Source organism: Mytilus edulis, chromosome 14 (genome assembly GCF_963676685.1).
Source record: "Mytilus edulis chromosome 14, xbMytEdul2.2, whole genome shotgun sequence".
In the NCBI taxonomy this organism is placed as follows: domain Eukaryota; kingdom Metazoa; phylum Mollusca; class Bivalvia; order Mytilida; family Mytilidae; genus Mytilus; species Mytilus edulis.
This window is the reverse complement of record NC_092357.1, coordinates 28,480,424-28,499,326: the sequence shown is the minus strand read 5'-3', so window position 1 is coordinate 28,499,326 and position 18,903 is coordinate 28,480,424. Positions and strand designations below refer to the sequence as shown.

Sequence of the window (18,903 nt, the reverse complement as noted above, 5' to 3'; positions counted from 1 at the left end):
GATTAACATTAATCATCTTTAAACCACCATTCGTTTAATCCATGAGTAACACTTCTTTTTTAATCATATGAACTGATGAGTTCCACAAAAAATGACACATAGCATCACTAATTTTCCTCATTAACACATGATCAGCATTTGGGTCTTTTAATGTTGAAAAGAAGAAACGATTCAGTACGGGAAGAATAAGATTTTTAGCCACATATATTTTATCAACAACTGTTAAGTTTCTTTAAGACACTTAAATTCAAGATTTTATCTGAAGATACCTGTCAGTATAATTTAAGTCTTAAATCTTATCAAGATCAATATCAATGTTTACTCCTAACAGCCTAAGAGAATTGGATCCCCAAGATGCCAGAGGGACAGTCAAACTCATAAATCGAAAACAAACTGACAACGTCAAAGCTAAAAATGAATAGGACAAACAGGCAAACAATAGTACACATGACACAACAAAGAAAACTAAAGAATAAACCACACGAACCTCACCAAAAACTAGGGGTGATCTCAGGTGCTCCGGAAGGGTAAGCAGATTCTGCTCTTCATGTGGCACCCGTCGTGTTGCTTATGAGATAACAAATCCGGTAAATAGTCTAATTCGGTAGATTACATTTATGAAACGGAGGGGGATTGTAGTTACGACGTAAGGCACATATCCGATATCATTTGTGAAACGATTATTTCATAACGGTCAACTAATGCGTATGGCGTCCATAAAATTTACAAAGAGATGATTTCAACTTCACCATTTGGAACTCTTAATTTAATAGCTTCCTTGTGAGCAACAACCCTCTATCAAGAAATCATGATAGGACATGCAAGCACTGGAATATCGTATCAATTGGGAGATGTATACATAAAATGCAGGTGCTGTTAAATGTTGCTACTTCGAAATGGAAAGTTCACAATTGAAAAGCTGAAATCCTCTCTTTTGTCGTAAAGTTTTGGTTTTAATCGACTCTCATTGTAAATTTCTAGATGTAAGTAAGGATATGAGGCACGAGGTGGTCATAGTACAATCGATTCTTACTTTATCAAGATACGAGGCCGACTTAACTGTATCTGTTGTATCCTTTATCTCTTGATCAATGGGATATGTGCGTTCGATAGAGTCACCAAATTTTGAATTATTTAGTCAAAGAACATCATCTATATAGCGGAAAATAGAGTAAAAGGATATTGCTTAGTTCTTATCTTTCTTCGTAAGAGGTTCCTGTATGCACTGAGCCTCATAATATTAAAGAAACAAGTCGGCAAGGGAGGGGCACAATTTGTTCAAATTGGAATGCCGATAGTCTGTTCAAAAACGCGTCCTCCGAAACTGCCTCATCTATAATAATTATTTCCTCTTCTAGATTATGTTTTTCATCCTTCCATCTTCTATTTCAACTTTTGGTATATGTTTACTTGTATTTTTGTTTTATTAAAGAACTCAGAAGTATAAAGTCTTTCCTTATATCCTCCACTTCTATTTTTTTTTTATGTTTTAATTGATTTATTGATTCTTTCTTTAAATTTGTTTCTAATGAATCAATTTTCTTTTGAAAATTAATAAGGAATGATTGAATTTCTACTGTCCTTTATTGTTTATACATGGGTTAAATTGTAGCTCTAAAATCACAAAAGAATGATCCGAGCAATAGCTAGGTTCAATTGTACAATTTACTAAATTTGTTAACATGTTATCTGTAAAAATAAAAATAAATCCAACATAACTTGTTTAGAATGCTTCTTTTTCCTTCATGTATATCTACGAAAGTCTGGAAAAAGTTCACTAAAAGGATCAGTCAGGCTCCTAACCTATGCTTTATAAAATTTTATCCCTAGCATTACAATGTATCAAATGTAGATAATTACAATAGTCTATTGGGGGATACAATACAAGATTAAAATCACCACATATTATAAAATTTTCATTTTCAAAATCTTTTATAATACACATAATGAGATGGTTAAAATTAGGATTCTCTGCATTAGGACCATACGTATATGTACAATGATAGAAGTACTATATCCTTGTCTGTAACAATATATAATGCTACATAATTACCATTGAAATCGTTCTTCTCGTTTAATACTCTTAACTCAAATTTATTATTGAACATTACAGCAACTCCTCTAAAGTTTGAGGAGAAAAATGAAAATTAACTTTCATTCGTGAAATGTGTATCTTGAATACAATAGATGTTGCATTTTTTAGACTTAATAAAATTAAATACATCGCTTATCTTTTCAATGTCACCTAGACCTTGACAGTTAACTGATAATATCTTTACAGAACCCATTCAATTATGAGTAAAGTTTTTTTTTGTGAAGTCCAGAAGAATACAATAAATTAATAGCAATATTCATCAAATAGTTTAATTGTACTGAGAAAGTATCTTGTTTTTAACCAACAACAAAAAAAAACATGAAGGGAAAAAAAAATAATTTGAAAAAGTGATAAAACTATAAGATAAAAAATTATAGACAGTATCAAGACAAAAGGCATTCTTCCTGTTTTCTGCACACAATGATTTAAATGATGCAGTTTCAAAATATACAAAGCAGATGTTTATTTCGTAAACTCTAAAAAGTCAGAGTTACTTCCCTTTTCTCAGTCTTTTGTTGATGTCATCATACAACCCATATTTCATTTCGAGACCATTATCAGTTCTGCCATAAATGCCCCAGTTTTAATACCACGCTTGATCAAAGCTTCCACCATCTTCTAGTCTTTTTTAACATTATCTACAAATTTTACTTTATTTCTTAGTTCTTTACTTTTTCTCATTATACTCCTCCTTACGCCAGTATTAAAACATCATACGATTAATGGTCTTGATTCTAGATTTTAACATTTGTATACAATTTTGACGGAGATCGTGTTGCTCATTCCATAGAAAATTAAATACCTTAATGATATTTTCTTTGGAGTATTGTTCATTGTAATCACTTCATATATTTGTTACTTTAGCAATTTCGGTTGTTTCAGACATTTTTTTTCTATTTGATATATTGATATTGTTTTGACTTCATTTTGATCTATCTTTTCTCTCAAATGTTCATTTTCAATTGATAAGGCTCCACCTTTTCTTGCATTTCTGTTTGGATTTTATTCAATTTTTCGTTCATCTTTTTTATCTAAAATAGATTCAAATTAACTTAAAAATTTCCCACAATACCAGTAACCATATTCTATAGGTCAGCTGCTTTGAAAAGGTCTTTTGTTACTTCATTCAGATCATATTTTGTTGTAACATCCCTGAGGCTAAAGTAATAGGTTCAGTAGGGCCATTTTTCGGCTCCAAAATATAGCTGTTTTACAAAATTGTGAAAATATAATGCTTCTGCTTCAAGAATATTGGCTGTTTTTGACAATATAATGCACATATATCGTGTACTATTATCATTAAGTCATGATAAATTACTGACATCTTCACAATTTTTGCATTTTAGTTAAATTTTAGACGGTGTTCCTCTTAAATGAAAGTGGCCGCATTCGTGGTTATTCATAATATTTAAATGTAAGTTGTATTTGATGATAAAACATACCATATATAAAGGTTGAGGATGAACATGGTTTCGGCCACTTTTATTTTTGACAGAAAACATCTGAAAAGTAACGATTTTTTTGCATATTTGATAGATTTTTCATAGTTAAGCTTGATTCAGGGCGTTTTTATTGACTTTATCAGTTAAAAACTTTCACATAAACGAAATGAATCAATTGAAATAGACACTAAAGTGTTGAAAAAGTTTCCAGAATATTTCATTCGATGAACCTGGTCTTGAAGGTATAAAACTTTGCTCAGTGCTCGAAGCACAAAAATCATGCTCGAAACATGAAATCCAGCAATTTGATTGGTTGATTTTCGAGTCTGAGTACAAAAATCATGCTCGAAGGTTTTATGACCGTGAGGCTAGAAATTTGAGGCCAAAATCAGCCATTACTCCTTTCATCTTGGTCTTTTTTTAAATTTATTATCCCTGATGAATCCATACTAGTATTATAATCTGTTGACATATCCGAGAGAGTTCTCTTTGGTTTTTTTTTACTTTTACCTTTATATTTCTTAGCTGTTAATAAAGACTGAACAGTTTTTGCCTGTTTCTTTTGATCGGTTAATTAACTTGAAAGTGTAATTGAAGGATACTACCTCCAGGCATATTTCACACATTATAATTATATAAGTATATTGTAGATAAATCAAATCATTTAAGTATACACAATAAAATGCTAGAAAATGTCTAGTATGTCATATATTATTGAAATTTATCTCACGGAAATGAATGCATCACTTCACAATCTTCCTCTTGGCCATAAAATTAATTAATTTTAAACTTTTAAATTGCTAAAAGTATTACAAAAATTCGAAGCTAACCTTTCAAAGTGTTATCAGATCAGCAGCTATTTTTGTTTGTTTTATTTTGTTTTCGACATAAATATTCCTTTTCTATTTTTCATATTTCTTTTATTGTTAAAAACTATGTTAACATTGTTATCTTTTATCAGAAAGACAGATCTGTACCTTCCAAAACTCTATTGAACGAGCTTAAAGAATTCACTAAGTTGCTAATTAAGGGTGGTATTGATCTCAACATCCAAGATACGGTAAGTGAAAGATAAATCACAATTAAGAATATTAAACCATATGTCCGCGGCCTTTGACATAACATGACATGATATATACTAATATTACTGAATCTGATTCAACTGTAAATTTTGAAAATGACTATTTCATCAGACCGCATTGCTGTTAATAAAGACAGTTAGAGGTAGAAATGGTTTTATGATTAAAACTGTGAAACTTTTAAAAAGTTACATAGTGTATGGAAGGTTTGTATATACTTCAATTTCTTTTAAAACTATGTCATAATTTCGGGTTATTTCTTTTTTGGCATATTACAGTATTTATACATGTCAAATCATCTTAAGTACTGAATGTTTTGTCTTGTAGTCGTAATTGATATACAATCGTTTACAGGATTAAGATTCTAAATATCTCATACCAGCAAAACTGTACTATGTGATGATAATAAACAGTGCAGTGTTATATGATCTACTCAATTTTGGGTATCACGGGGTTTGTTTTGTTTTTATGTGTTGTTGAATTTTATTTCATCAATACTTTTATCTTCGTACTTTTAAATAACGGATCATAAGTGATGAGTATGTTGTTAACCAAGCTTGCATCTGGAGTGAACCGTGGTTTATAAGATGAGTTAATAGTAATAACATGACCAAAAAAACATGTGCAATTTGGTGAGGTTCTTATTACACAGTCTTCTATGTTGTTTTGTTCACTATATTTTAATCGTATGTCGTTTTGTAAAATGAGTTTGTATATCCCTTTGTAGAACCTTTTATGTATTTCACTATTCTTTTATCATTAGACAAATGTTAGAAACAGTGTTAACATTATTATTTTGTATATGTACAGAAAGGAAGTACTGCACTTGTCCATGCTGCATCTGAATTCTTCTATTTACTTACTGATTTCAATATAGAAGAACAGGTAAGTGGATGCTTAATTATAGTTGATCAATCTGTTTCATGACATGAAACAAACAACAATCATTGCATCAAATGGAATCGTTTCAAATTTGATATTTCTATAGGTTGAACATCCGCAAATATAGACAGTTCAATTTTCATAGGAATTGCTTTAGAGTTGAAACTTTGCCATTTCGCAATGTGTTTCGTAAAAAAAACCTAGAATCGAATTCATTTGGACATCTGTAAATTTGTATTATTATTTGAAATATTTACCCTTATAGCTTTGCGATGAACATAAAGATTACATCTTGAAATCAATACGTAAACTGAACAAACAATGACAAAATATCTACACCAAACTATATTTTACATCTTTACCATAATTTGATTAGGCCGCTATTGATATGCAACCTTCAGTGATGCTAGACGCCAAAAATTAATGCTTACATACATTGCAATTGCTGTTGCAATTACAGACTAAAAGGTTGTATACTTTGATAGGCTACCGTATTGATTTGTTATTCATAATTTGAATTTATTTGCCTTTATCTTCCCTTTAGAATATTTCACAGACAACACCAAGAGTTTGTTGACCGTTATCGAATATCCATCTGACAAAAACATATATGTTCGAAACGTGTATTCACAGTCCCGACCTCTTTTCTTGTAAAATTACATACCAAATTAAAAACAAATGTAGCTATTTCATTTTTGTGTCATCAATGCTCTTTCTTTTCGTACGTTTTGCAATTCTTTTTTTTTTATCTGGGTATCACTGATGATCGATTCTTTCGTTTTCTTTTCTTGCCTAAAAAACACGAATCCTAGAATATATAAAGTATATGGTACTAACACAAGCAAAATAACGTGCGCCACATTTGGAGTAAGATCTAATGAATATGCTTTTTTATATGAGTAGCACTGTTGTTGCGAGGTTTGTATTGCTTTATTTGTGTCTTTTACATTTGGTTTTGCACTGTTTTTGTTGTCTTCGTGTTTAATTTTTTTTAAATGGCTTTAAGTTGTCAGTTAGTTTTCGACATTAAAGTTTCAATATAAATGATATACATTTGCTATCTTTGATTTTTTATTATTATCCAATAATATGTACACATTGTAATGGTTTATCTGTACAGAAAGAAAAATTTTCACTTCACGAAGTTGCACCTAAAGAATTTACAGAATTCGCCAAATTGCTTGTTGACGGTGGAATTAATCTCAACATTCAAGATCGCGTAAGTGGATGATAAACTAAAATTGAAAATGACAAAGCATTTGTCCATATTGACAGGACATGACACTCTTCATTATCACTGCGTCAACTGTGAATATTGCACACATTTGAATATAGACAATGCAAGTTTCCTTTATCACTCCTCTTACGGCTAAAATAGAGAAGGGAAAGGTACAAGAGGGACATTCAAACTCATAAGTTTACTGTTTTACTTTGACAATGAAATTTTGTAGAAAATAATATGCTGGAATGGAAAGTTACACGCACTACTATTTTATCAATTGTCAAAATGTAAATAGGTGCTGAATAAATAAAGGCAACAGTAGTAAACCGTTGTTCAAAACTCACAAAAAACTAAATCGGGGTAACAAACTCAAACCGAGGGAATTAAATATAACAACGACATAACACTAAAATGTAACACACATAGCAATCTTTTTCTTATATTTAATCATGTTTAATGTTTTAAAAGTTTAAGTGTTGAGACATACACTAAATTTCTGCACTACCCCTTCTTCAAATTTGAAAATTTGCATGTGTTCTATACTGATAACATTCCTCAACTATGTCTATATGACATGAATATATACTGTGGATTCATTTATGTTCGTGGGTATTTTTCAGGGATGAAGGAAAACTTGCAGTCGATGGTATTTGGTTTCCTTTTTTTCCAAATCCCTGCACACGCGTTCGTAGTAATATTCAACGAATCATAATGAATACACCGTAGAACATATATGATGTATATGGATACCAGAACGTCTCTGAACAAAATATTTATGAATCTTATATATCTCACTGATGTCTCAAATTTGCTGAAAAATTATTTGTTCATGAGAGTGAAATACTAAGTAATTTTTTTAGAAGGAATGCTCTATTTTTATTTGTATTGGTTTCTGCAGCTTATATCTTTATGCCACGGTCAAATTAAAATGCAGTTTGGTTTTCTTATGGGTTTTCAACAGGACAAAAACACCCAAGAGTAATCATTTAGAACTTATAGATTTTCATGACAGAAAGGAGAAAATATAGGCACATTTTATCAATCTAAGTTACACATGTGCATATGCTTTGAATTTTCTTTGTGTACATGCCTATCGGATAAACCATGCATTTTTTTTTCCATAGAAATCTTTGAAGATAAACCAGTTTTTGTGCCATTCTATATAATCTCTTTTTCATTCCATCTTGATTGCACTTCTGTAAATGAAGACAATGCACGTTCTTTTATGAATTCCTTTAACGGCTAAAACTGCGTTATGTATACTATGAAGTCTCATATAAATTGTATCCTATTTCATTAGCACTGCTATTTATTTTCAAATGTCAACACTTAGAGCGGTGCTTATTATATTCAACTCTGGATGCAAAGTATTTCCCTGTAGTAAAGTCTAACTTGTGTTCCTGTTAATGTTCTGTTCTTTGGTCGGGTTGTTGTCTCTCTAACACATTCCTCTCTCCCATTCTCTAGTCTTTAATATTCAATCTAGAAAAGGTTTTTTTTATTTGAACAATAGCTGATTAGTTTTGTTTGATTGTTTTAATCACATTTATTTCCTCCTCTCCTCAATAACGAGCTAGCGATTTAAAAAAAAAATCAACGCCTGTTTGTGTTCCTTTCAATATTTTTCACATGCTCTTCAACTTCGTCTTGAATATCAATGATGAGTCTTCTGTGGTCGAAACTGGAATCAATTCCAAAAAATGCTAAGCGTGGTTTTAGGAGTTTATCATACTTACATTATCAAAATGACAGGTGCCACAAATAGAACAGGATCGGCCTACCCTTCAGGAGCACATCAAGTCACCACTGATTTTAGTATGACTCATTTTGCTCTATTTGTAGTCTTCTACATGTATAATGTGTTTTGAGCACTGATTTCATTTTTGTTTTTGTTTTTGTCATGGCATTCTATGTTTATTTTCAAAATATGAGTTTTTATATATCTTTCATCTTTTTCAACTTTCTTTCATTATCAAAATCTTTCTGAACAATACGTATGTTTTATCTATACAGAATGGTAATACTGCTATTCATTACGCTGCATTGAAAGAGCTTAAAGAATTCGCTATGCTGCTTATTAAGGGTGGTATTGATCTCAACATTCAAGATAGGGTAAGTGGGTAATATCACAATTAAGACTGTTCAATCACATGTCAATCTATGACATTTCATGCTAAATAACTATGTGAATACAGGCATTTCAGTTTCCATATGAACTCATTCTACGGCTAAAACTATGCAAATTTTACTTCAAAGTGTCTCTAAAAATCAAATCCTATAATGGAAAATTAATATGCGCTACTAATATTTCATTGGTCAAATTATGGCTGTGTGTCACATATTCAACTTGTATATGCCGCAGACTTCAAAGAGTTTAAACCTTCACTAATATTTTGTATTACTACGTATCCCGTTTTTCAGTTTAGGTCTTTCTCAGAATTCAATTGAACAGCTGTCCATAGGTATTATTACTGGTGAAATTTTCTATTAAATCTATGATATGAAATATAGAGGTCATTTCCTTAAAGCAGTACGTAACCTAGATAATATATCTATGATCAACATCTGTCTGACCAAAAGAGACGAGTTATGGAAAAAGCTGCATTTTTAAACCTATGTTAGCATTTATTAAAACAGACAAGTATTGAAAAATAGAAAATTAACAGTCATTCCCCAGGTGTGGGAATTTTTCGTTGCAAGGAAGACCTGTTGGTGACCTCCTGCTGTTGTTTTTTCTATGGTCGGGTTGTTGTCTCTTTGACACATTCCCCATTTCCATTCTCAATTTTATACTTATTTATCAGAATATTATTACAAAAGAAATTACTGCATATACCCTAAATTTCTTTTACACTATATTAGTCCTGGTATCTATGATGAGTTTATTTACAACCACTGGGTCGATGCAACTGTTTGTTGAGATTTTTTTCCTCGAGGGTATCACAAGCCTAGTAGTCAGCACTTTTTGTGCTGACATGAATTGTCATTGGTATGGTTATATTTATTAATTTACTGTTATCAATTTTTTTAATTTTTTGAAAAACTAAGGCTTTTTTCTACCTCAGGCATAGATTACCCTAGCTGTATTTGCAAAATCTTTTAGGAATTTTGGTCCTCAATGCTCTTCGTACTTTTATTGGCTTTTTAAACTTTTTTGGATTCGAGCGTCACTGATGAGTCTTTTATAGCGTATATACTAAATTTAGTCACATGGCCATTTTCCATGTTTATACATTGTAGTTTTAACGAATTTGAATAGAGGACTTATATTAAAGTCATCTTACCCTATGTGCTAAGAAATGTATATCAGTGTTTTCAACCTTTCTGAAAACAAATATTAGGAATTTCTAGCATACTACACATGTAACTTATTCTTCTAGTAATTACGCCTTAATAAAGTTCCATTCACCTATCGTCGTCAAACTATCCATTACTGCGTATATACTAAATTTAGTCCCATGGCCATTTTCCATGTTTATACATTGTATTTTTAACGAATTTGAATAGAGGACTTATATTAAAGTCATCTTACCCTATGTGCTAAGAAATGTATATCAGTGTTTTCAAACTTTCTGATAACAAATATTAGGAAATTCTAGCATACTACACATGTAACCTATTCTTCTAGTAATTACGCCTTAATAAAGTTCCATTCACCTATCGTCAAACTATCCATTACTGATATACAAATGTCTGCCTAAAATTGTCAGTTGAGAAATCCAATAACATTGGTTTTATCTCTTACATGTGCCATTCATCAACGTCAAACTATGCACGCCCTCTATGTTTTAATAATAAGTACGATACTACTGCATGGTAAGTAACTAAATGACTAAACAAATGACAGGATTATCATGTAAATACTGATAGCTTTGTTTATTTATCATGGGATTTATCTAAAATTTGGAATTGATCATTTAATACTCAACTATGACAACACCAAATAAAACATAAAAAGTATTTTCGAAGAGAACAAAAACGTAAAATTAGCAACGTTGGTAATGACTTCATCACCATTAACAATAAAAGGACCAAATTAAAGTGCTTATAGCTTTATTTCAAGTATGTTAAATAATGAGTAGTTTGACCCTAACTACATAGTATACATAAACGTGAAGAAATAGTTTTAAACAACATAATTTGAAATCGTTTAAATAAGCGTCAATATTTCCGTATTGGTTAGAATAGTAAACAATGGCATAGTTAAAATAGTTCAAAAGTTCTATAGAATTTATAAGCCATAACATTAAAACTGTCAAAACCGGTTTGCCTAATTAATTTTAGCTGATCGATATGCAATCAAACTATATTTGTTCATACAATATGGCTTTTCAGGATAATTAATTAGCCAGATGTTAAATTGTACAATCGGACAGTAATGAGCTATTTTATTTCCTAAAACACTTTATAAACATGTTAACTAATCTTAAGGACACGCCGAATATATATCGCTTTGAACTTACTTTGTAACTCGAATGGTATTATACAAATCGCGTAGTAAGATATTTACATCCTGACTTCGATTTCCTAGTTTCCCTGTGACGAACCTCCCCAATAATGAAGACACCCGGATGACAACATTCAATGTTCATTGTGCATTGTACGATAATGTTTCGACCGTGATAAAATTTTGTTCGATAATATATATTAATGTTATGGCTTATAAATTCTATAGAACTTTTGAACTATTTTAAATCTGTGTCTATTTCCAAAATTAATTCTTGGGCCACACCAATTTAATTTCTTGTTCTACGGATTTTGGGCAAGCAAGCGATTTGAACATTTTAATAAAAAAATATATAATTTGCAAATTTTTGAGGCGAAGCGTGAAAAGTAAAGATGACCGATTATATATTTTTATAAAACATAAATAGTAGGTTTTGACAATATTAAAACTTTATTTATCACTTGTGGTTTGACATTTCTTTAATTTCTGAAGTAATTTTTCCCTGTTCACCAAGAAATAATTAAATCTGGCCTATGTATGTGTGACTGACATTGAGACAATTCTCCATCCAAGTCATAATAAGTTTGGGGCAACGCCTTAATGTTATTAATATCCCTTTTACATGTTTTATGAGGGATCAATACAAGTTATAATATATTTGTATGTACAAAAGGGCTCAAATTTCTCAAAGAACTATATATCAATCTGGTATTAAATGGTCAGAACATGTCCAAGAATTTGGCAATATTCCTGGACTTTAACCATCTTAAATTAACACATTATTCAAAATAAGTGGACAACTCTTTGAGAAAATGTTGTTTAAAATATGATGTAACTCTCCTCTTTTTAAATACAAAATTCTAAGTTTTCAAAGATTTTGTATAGAAGAACTTTACAAATCCTTGGTATTTCTATTTTTTTCTACAGCAGTAAAATGACATCTTGTCTGAGGGAGGCTTGTTTTAAACCTGATAATAAAAACCACAGGTCAAAGTACGGCTTTTTACACAGGGCTTTGATACAGACCAAACAGCAAGCTATAAAGGACCCCAAAATTATTAGTGTACACAATTCGAACAGGAAAACCAACGATATAATTTATACATGCATATCCAAACGGGAAAATACTAATGAACAACATCAACAAACAATAACTGCTGAACGACAGGCTCCTCAATCAATCAGGACAAGTTTCTAAAAATGCAGCGGCTATAGATAGTTTTGTTTCGCCAGCATACAATATAATTGCAGTTGAAGGCAAATCCTTCAGAAGTTCTTTGTATTTTATTCTAACAACGAACATTTTGTGATATGGAATATAAGTAAGGGGAAAAGAAACCACATTTTTGTTCTTAACAGGTATTTCCGCTGTTCTAAATTTATATCGGAGCACTCCCACTTTTAATAAATAGGTTTCATGTCGAAACAAATATTCTCAGAGATATTCACACAGTGTGGAAGGGTGCTTTTATGTTGAAAATCGTAATATACAGGTTAGACTGTGGTTTTAAAAACAAATGTTGATATCTTTTTATAATATTTACAAAAATAACGGTACGGGAAATGGACATGATAACATTTCTGGATGCGGGAAGCGAGAATATAAAAAATAAAAAATAAAATCTGTTTTGAAAAAAATAGTTACGGGCGGAAGGAATCAAATTGTTGTGGCCTTACATACTTTTGGTTTTTTTACCCTGTAGGCGAACATTGCCCATGTGAAATTTATAAATTGTTTGTATAAACATGTGATGGAAAAACAAATCTTAGGTCAGACACACGAACACTACAAACTACTCAGAGTCTGAAAAGACCAGTTTTTGTGCTCGACCCTAAAGTCGAGCACACATTTTACATGACTTGTCTCGACTACGTCTTGACAGTACTAAACTGTACTTAATCTTTCTCGACTAGATCTCGACTTTACTTAAGTCTGAGTCAGTACTTTATGATGTTGATTTAGTCTGAAATGGTCTCGAGCAATGCTCGACCAGTCTTGACCTGTCTCGACCAGTCTCGACTCAGTCTTAACCAGACGCGACAAGTCTCGACCTTCAAATTAAATCTTGACTGGTGTAAATCAGTCCGCCTCACTAAATTAAATTATGTTTACACATTTTTCAAATCAACTTGAATTTTCAAAAAAACCATACAGCTATCTTAGTAATACATTGATCTTACAGAATCGTAGGTCATTTTGTAGTTTGGTGTAGTACTGTCAAATTCAAGAATTAAATCAATCTCGGTCAAAAAAACTAGAATTTGCTGTTCGGGCTCTTTTCAAATCAACTTGAATTTTTATATATCTAGTCAGCTACCTAGATTTATTTAATTCTTAAATTTGACAGCAATACAACAAACTTCATAACAATCTAGGATTCAGTAAGATCAACATACAACTTAGATAGCTGCATACTTTGATGAAAATTCAAGTTGATTCGAAAAATATATAAAAAAAATTAAAGTGTACTATCTTTTTACAGTCCAAACTGCAAATATTAGCTTTTTTTTACCTAAATTATTCTTTTCTCACATTTTCCCGCAATAACAAACTAGATAATGACCTGGGATTGAGTAAGATCAATATATTAATAACTTAAAGATAGATGTATACTTTGATGAAGAAACAAGTAAATTTAAAATAGTTATTAAAATATTAAAATGTACTTTATGAATTTTGTGCAAAATTGCAAGATCCTGCCTTTTTTAACCGTGATTAATTATAATTTTATTTTCAAATTTGACAGCAATAAACCAAACTACAAAATGACCTATGATTCAAGAAGATCATTTTATTACTGAGATAAGTAAATAGATAAAAATCCGAGTTGAGTTGAAAAGTTTTAAAAGGAATTAAAGTGTACTATCTGAATATAGCACGAACAGCATATTTTACCTTTTTTCACCTAGATTGATTAAATTCTTAAATTTGACAGAAATACACCAAACTACATACAGACCTTGGATTCAGTAAAATCAATATATTGCAAAGATAGCTGCATAGATAAATGTAAATCCAAGTTGATTTGAAAAAAGTAATAATAAGAATTAAAGTGTGCTATTTGAATAAAGTCTGAACTGCAAATTTTAGCTTTTTTGACCTAGATAATTATATTTCTAAATTTTGACAGCAATACACCAAACTACATAATGACCTCGAATTCAGTAAGATCAATATATTACTAAGATATATGCATAGATTATAGGTATATTGATCAAATATTCATCCGTGGATCACATATCCCACTTCTCATTGGTTACGTGCTACGTGTACATTTTTTTGAATTCTTTCAGAGTTATATTCCAGGTCACTCTCTTTAGAGGTCGTCCAATTTTTTTTATCTTTATTCTCTTAATGTTTATTATTTTGTACATTTTATTTGGGTCACTGGTTTGAGTTATTAGATTAAGTTTTAGATACGTTTCAATATAAAATTGAGAATGGAAATAAGGAATGTGTCAAAGAGACAACAACCCAACTAAAGAAAAAAACAAAACAGCAGAAGGTCACCAACAGGTCTTCGATGTAGCGAGAAATTCCCGCACCCGGAGGCGATATGCATTTTTCATTGTCAGCGCACCTTCCTGTAGTTGTCGTGTAACTGTCTAATTAATTTCTATTTGGTGACTATGATTTTTTTCAAGTGTCTTTAACGATATACCCTAGTTCCTGTTTCTTTTGAATGCTATTGTAAGTTTTTTTTTATCAAAGAGATTTGTGAACTGGGGGTTGTCTTGAATGAAATGCCAATCATTTCTCATAACGGTTTGTAAATTTCCCGTATTAGCGTGGTATTGTGTAATGAAATATATATTATAGTGAACATATAGAAACACGCAAAAACAAAAACATACTGTCAGAACTCTATAATCGGAAAGTCCATAATCACATGGCAAAGTATTTTTGTGGTTTTCTTTTGTTCATATTGACCATTCCAACGTTGGAAATTAACGATTATGGAAGTAAAACGAAACTTTCGTGTTACAATCCGAACAACGCGTGAATTATGATGCAAATGTTAAAAAAGTGAAAGTGAAATTTACGAGTCGGAGACTGATGCTACCAAGGTCTATTTGACATACGAGGATATGCAAAAACAAGGTCAAACTATTATTTTTGTACAATTCTTATCAGCACAAAAAGTTTCCAAAATCTTTAAGGCCAATTAATACGAGGATTCAACACAACGATCATACGTATTTGCGTTTTGTATTTTGATTTATCAGTCTATACATTGTTTGTGATTTACAATCTGACAAAACCTTTACATGCATTTTATTGGACGTCACAAGTCATTTACTTCCAGTCAAAAACGGAAACCTGTTTAAACAAACCTGATTAAACAGACTCGTTGTCCGAACCTGTCCTTTTTCATAGTCCCGTTTCCGCCCGGTTTATACAGGTTTTACTGTACTAGAAGGAAATAACATTCCTTTTCATGCCATCTCCAGATTTCAGTTAAAAGGATGATGGTCATGTGTTCTTCAAATGAAAATCAAGCATAAAAATTCCCGTTAGAAGTTTAGTATCATAATAAAAAACATATAAATAGACAACTATAGTAAAGGGCAGTGGCTTTATCTAAAGATAGTCTGGAAGAATAATTTTTTAGTGTATATTTTGAAGTCGTAATTATAGAGAGCCAATTTTTCATCTAAATATCCTAAAAAATGGTCTTTACTGATTTTAGTCATAAATTGGAACTTATTTAACAAAACATAAACTGGTCTACAGGAATAAAACCACTAATTCAAAGCCCCATTGCTTTTTATGTTAAATTCTGCAATTTCAAGCATTAATGGCTAATTTGTCTTAAGTTCAAATAAGGTGGCAATTATTTCATGTTGAAACTGTACCTTATCCTGACTTGTGCTGAAAATATCAACATACCTTAATTGCATACAGCTATGCATATGAACTATTTTGTTTAAACTATGTTCTTCTTTCTTGTATGTTCTTTCCGACCGGGCCTAAGTGAGTGGTTTTGTACCTATAGCATCACCAAACTTGTAATAATGACCTCTGCTTGTCTTAATTTCCTCCTATGGTCTATTTCTAGCATATAAAAACACATAAAGCTTTTTTCAAAACACTATATCACTCAATTCAAGCTCAAATTGGACAGGTAGTAACATATGCATTAAACAAAGAAAACGTCATTAGGATACTTATAGTGACAGATATGACATTTTTTTTCAATGCTTACCAGTTCTAATTTGTTAATATCTACTCAAATAACAGTGTTCTTACCTATATGTCTTATCTTTATCAGAGATTCTTTCTTGAATATAAATGCAGTGGTCCAAACATAAATATGATTGATAATTTTGATCCCCTTTTTTCTACATAATGATAAAGGGGCGTGATTTGGTTAAGAGCACATTTTTATGTTTAAACATAGATTAACAATTCATATATCTCCAAGCTAGACAACTTGTTAAAATGGTTATTAAATGCACCTCTAGTGACATTTTGAAATTTCTATATAAGTAAATACCAAAAATAATTCACTAACAAACCCAATAAAACAAGTACACTCATTAAATAATTTGATCACAATCAATACTTATACTATAAACTAGTCATAATATACAAGTTTCATTGGTTTCAGTGGTAGATAATGCAAACATTAAAATTCAAGGCAAAAATGCACAACTTTCTTTTATGTTCTTTTTGACCGGGCCTGAATCAGTGGTTCTATTCCTACAATAAGCGGTGCACCGTTTGTTCCTGTGGGAATTCTGATAACTTGACCATATACGAATTCTCAATATCGAACTTTTTTTTTCTAGCAATCATTTAAGGGCATTTATTTATAGAATCAAAGCAAGTTCTTTTGTTGTTTAGAATTTTGAATTCGTATATCAACCGAATCAAAAAAAAGAAACTGATCTTATGTTGACTGCTGTTTCTCGTTTTATCCATTTTGAACAGTAATTAATCACGAAGTATGATGTTCTATCACTCATTTCAATCAATTTTTGACGAACGATGTATAGGTGCTATATGTTGCACTTTGTAAATACAGCTGTTTCTCAAAACACGCCTCTTTTGGGGAGAAATTGAATATTCATAGAAAATAAATTGTGTTGACATACTAGTTCCCAGTTATGCTCTTTGTGTTCCATATCGCAGAGACCGAACTTAGGAATGTTACCAGTAAATAAACATAACATATTGTTTACATTAACATATGTGGTAACCTTACATTCGAGGGAGGGGTAGTTAAGAAAATTAGTGTAAGTTTACACTCTGAGAAGTTCAGGGTATATAAACGTTGAAAATATGCCGCATAACCCTATATTTTGACCTTTGAAAAAAATTATGGTGCATATGAATTTTCATAATAAAAGTGGTACAGTTTTAGCCGTAAAAGGAGTTTCAATGGGAAATTGAATTGTCAATATTTACAAAAATGCAACCTTTACAAATGAATGATTTCAGCTCTCGGTTACGGCCGATGTAAAGGTCGCCCGTAGAATATATACAATACTAGAACATACTCGTGATATCGCGGGTCCGGGACTGAATTAAAGTATATATAACTATGCGTATGCCTTATTTTAGTATTGGTATTGTCATCTGATAGAGTCATGCCGATTATAAGATGCACAGTAGTTTTCTCTGCTTTCAAAATCTCTCTGTTTGAACCCGTCGACCTGGAACCTATTAATTATTGGTAATATGAATAATTTGAAAAACAAAAGGGTCGGGAATGAAGTATTTTTTACTCAACAGTAAACAGCAAAATTCTAAATACACCGTTTAGGGGGTGCGCCTGTACGTGGAAAACAAAAGGGCCTGGAGTGGTGTAATTTAAATCAACAGCATAGTACTATATTATTTATATATAAAGTTGAATTCTTTGATTCATCGTTTTTACGCGATGACGGCTGACAAATTGGATCTCGCAATTTTAGTATTATAGATGACTTTTCTTGGATGAATAAATCTTCATATCTCTTTTAAGCACGGATTACTTTTCATTATTTTAACGTTTACACACATTGTTAGTTTAATCAACATTTGATTTGTTAAGACTATCCCTAGTGTCATTTTTTCATATTCCTCTGAAAATTATATTCCTTCTGAAATGTCGAGACTACATCGTGCAACGTTACGCAAATCGTGATGCTCATACTATAGTCATCGTTTAATTTTGTGTTTAGTTCCCCGTTTCTTTCTTCGTTGTCATTTGCTTTTAAGCTCACCTGGCCCAAAGGGCTAAATGAGCTGTTCTCATTACTTGTCGTCCGTCGTCCGTCGTCGTCTGTTAACTTTTACAAAAATCTCCTCCTCTGTATCTACTGGCTGAGCCAAATTTAACCAAACTTGGCCACAACCATCATTGATGTATCTAGTTCAAAAATGTATCCGATGTCCCAACCAGCCAACCAAGATGGTCGCAATGGCTAAAATTGAACATAGGGGTAAAATAAAGATTTTGGCTTAAAACTCTGAATGAGGTAATATTGTTTATCAAGTAAAGATCTATCTGCCCTGAAATTTTCAGATGAATAGGACAACCGGTTGTTGGGTTACTGCTCCTGAATAGGTAATTTTAATGAAATTTAACCGTTTTTAGCTCACCGGGCCCGAAGGGCCAAGTGAGCTTTTCTCATCACTTGGCGTCCGTCGTCCGGTGTCGTCCGTCGTCGTCCGTCGTCCGGCGTTAACTTTTACAAAAATCTTCTCCTCTGAAACTACCGGGCCAAATTAATCCAAACTTGGCCAC

The 18,903-nt window shown here is 31.5% G+C and overlaps 1 protein-coding gene across 1 annotated transcript in view; it reads left to right on the top strand.

Annotated features, from left to right (window-relative positions):
• The window catches only part of LOC139503248 (ankyrin repeat domain-containing protein 6-like), a 47,136-nt gene that overhangs the window by 12,733 nt on the left and 15,500 nt on the right, over positions 1-18,903 (top strand). The window contains exons 3-6 of the mRNA XM_071293008.1: positions 4,499-4,597; positions 5,427-5,501; positions 6,619-6,717; positions 8,734-8,832. Coding sequence (XP_071149109.1) covers positions 4,499-4,597; positions 5,427-5,501; positions 6,619-6,717; positions 8,734-8,832 — 372 coding nt within the window. The remainder of the gene's footprint in view (positions 1-4,498; positions 4,598-5,426; positions 5,502-6,618; positions 6,718-8,733; positions 8,833-18,903) is intronic.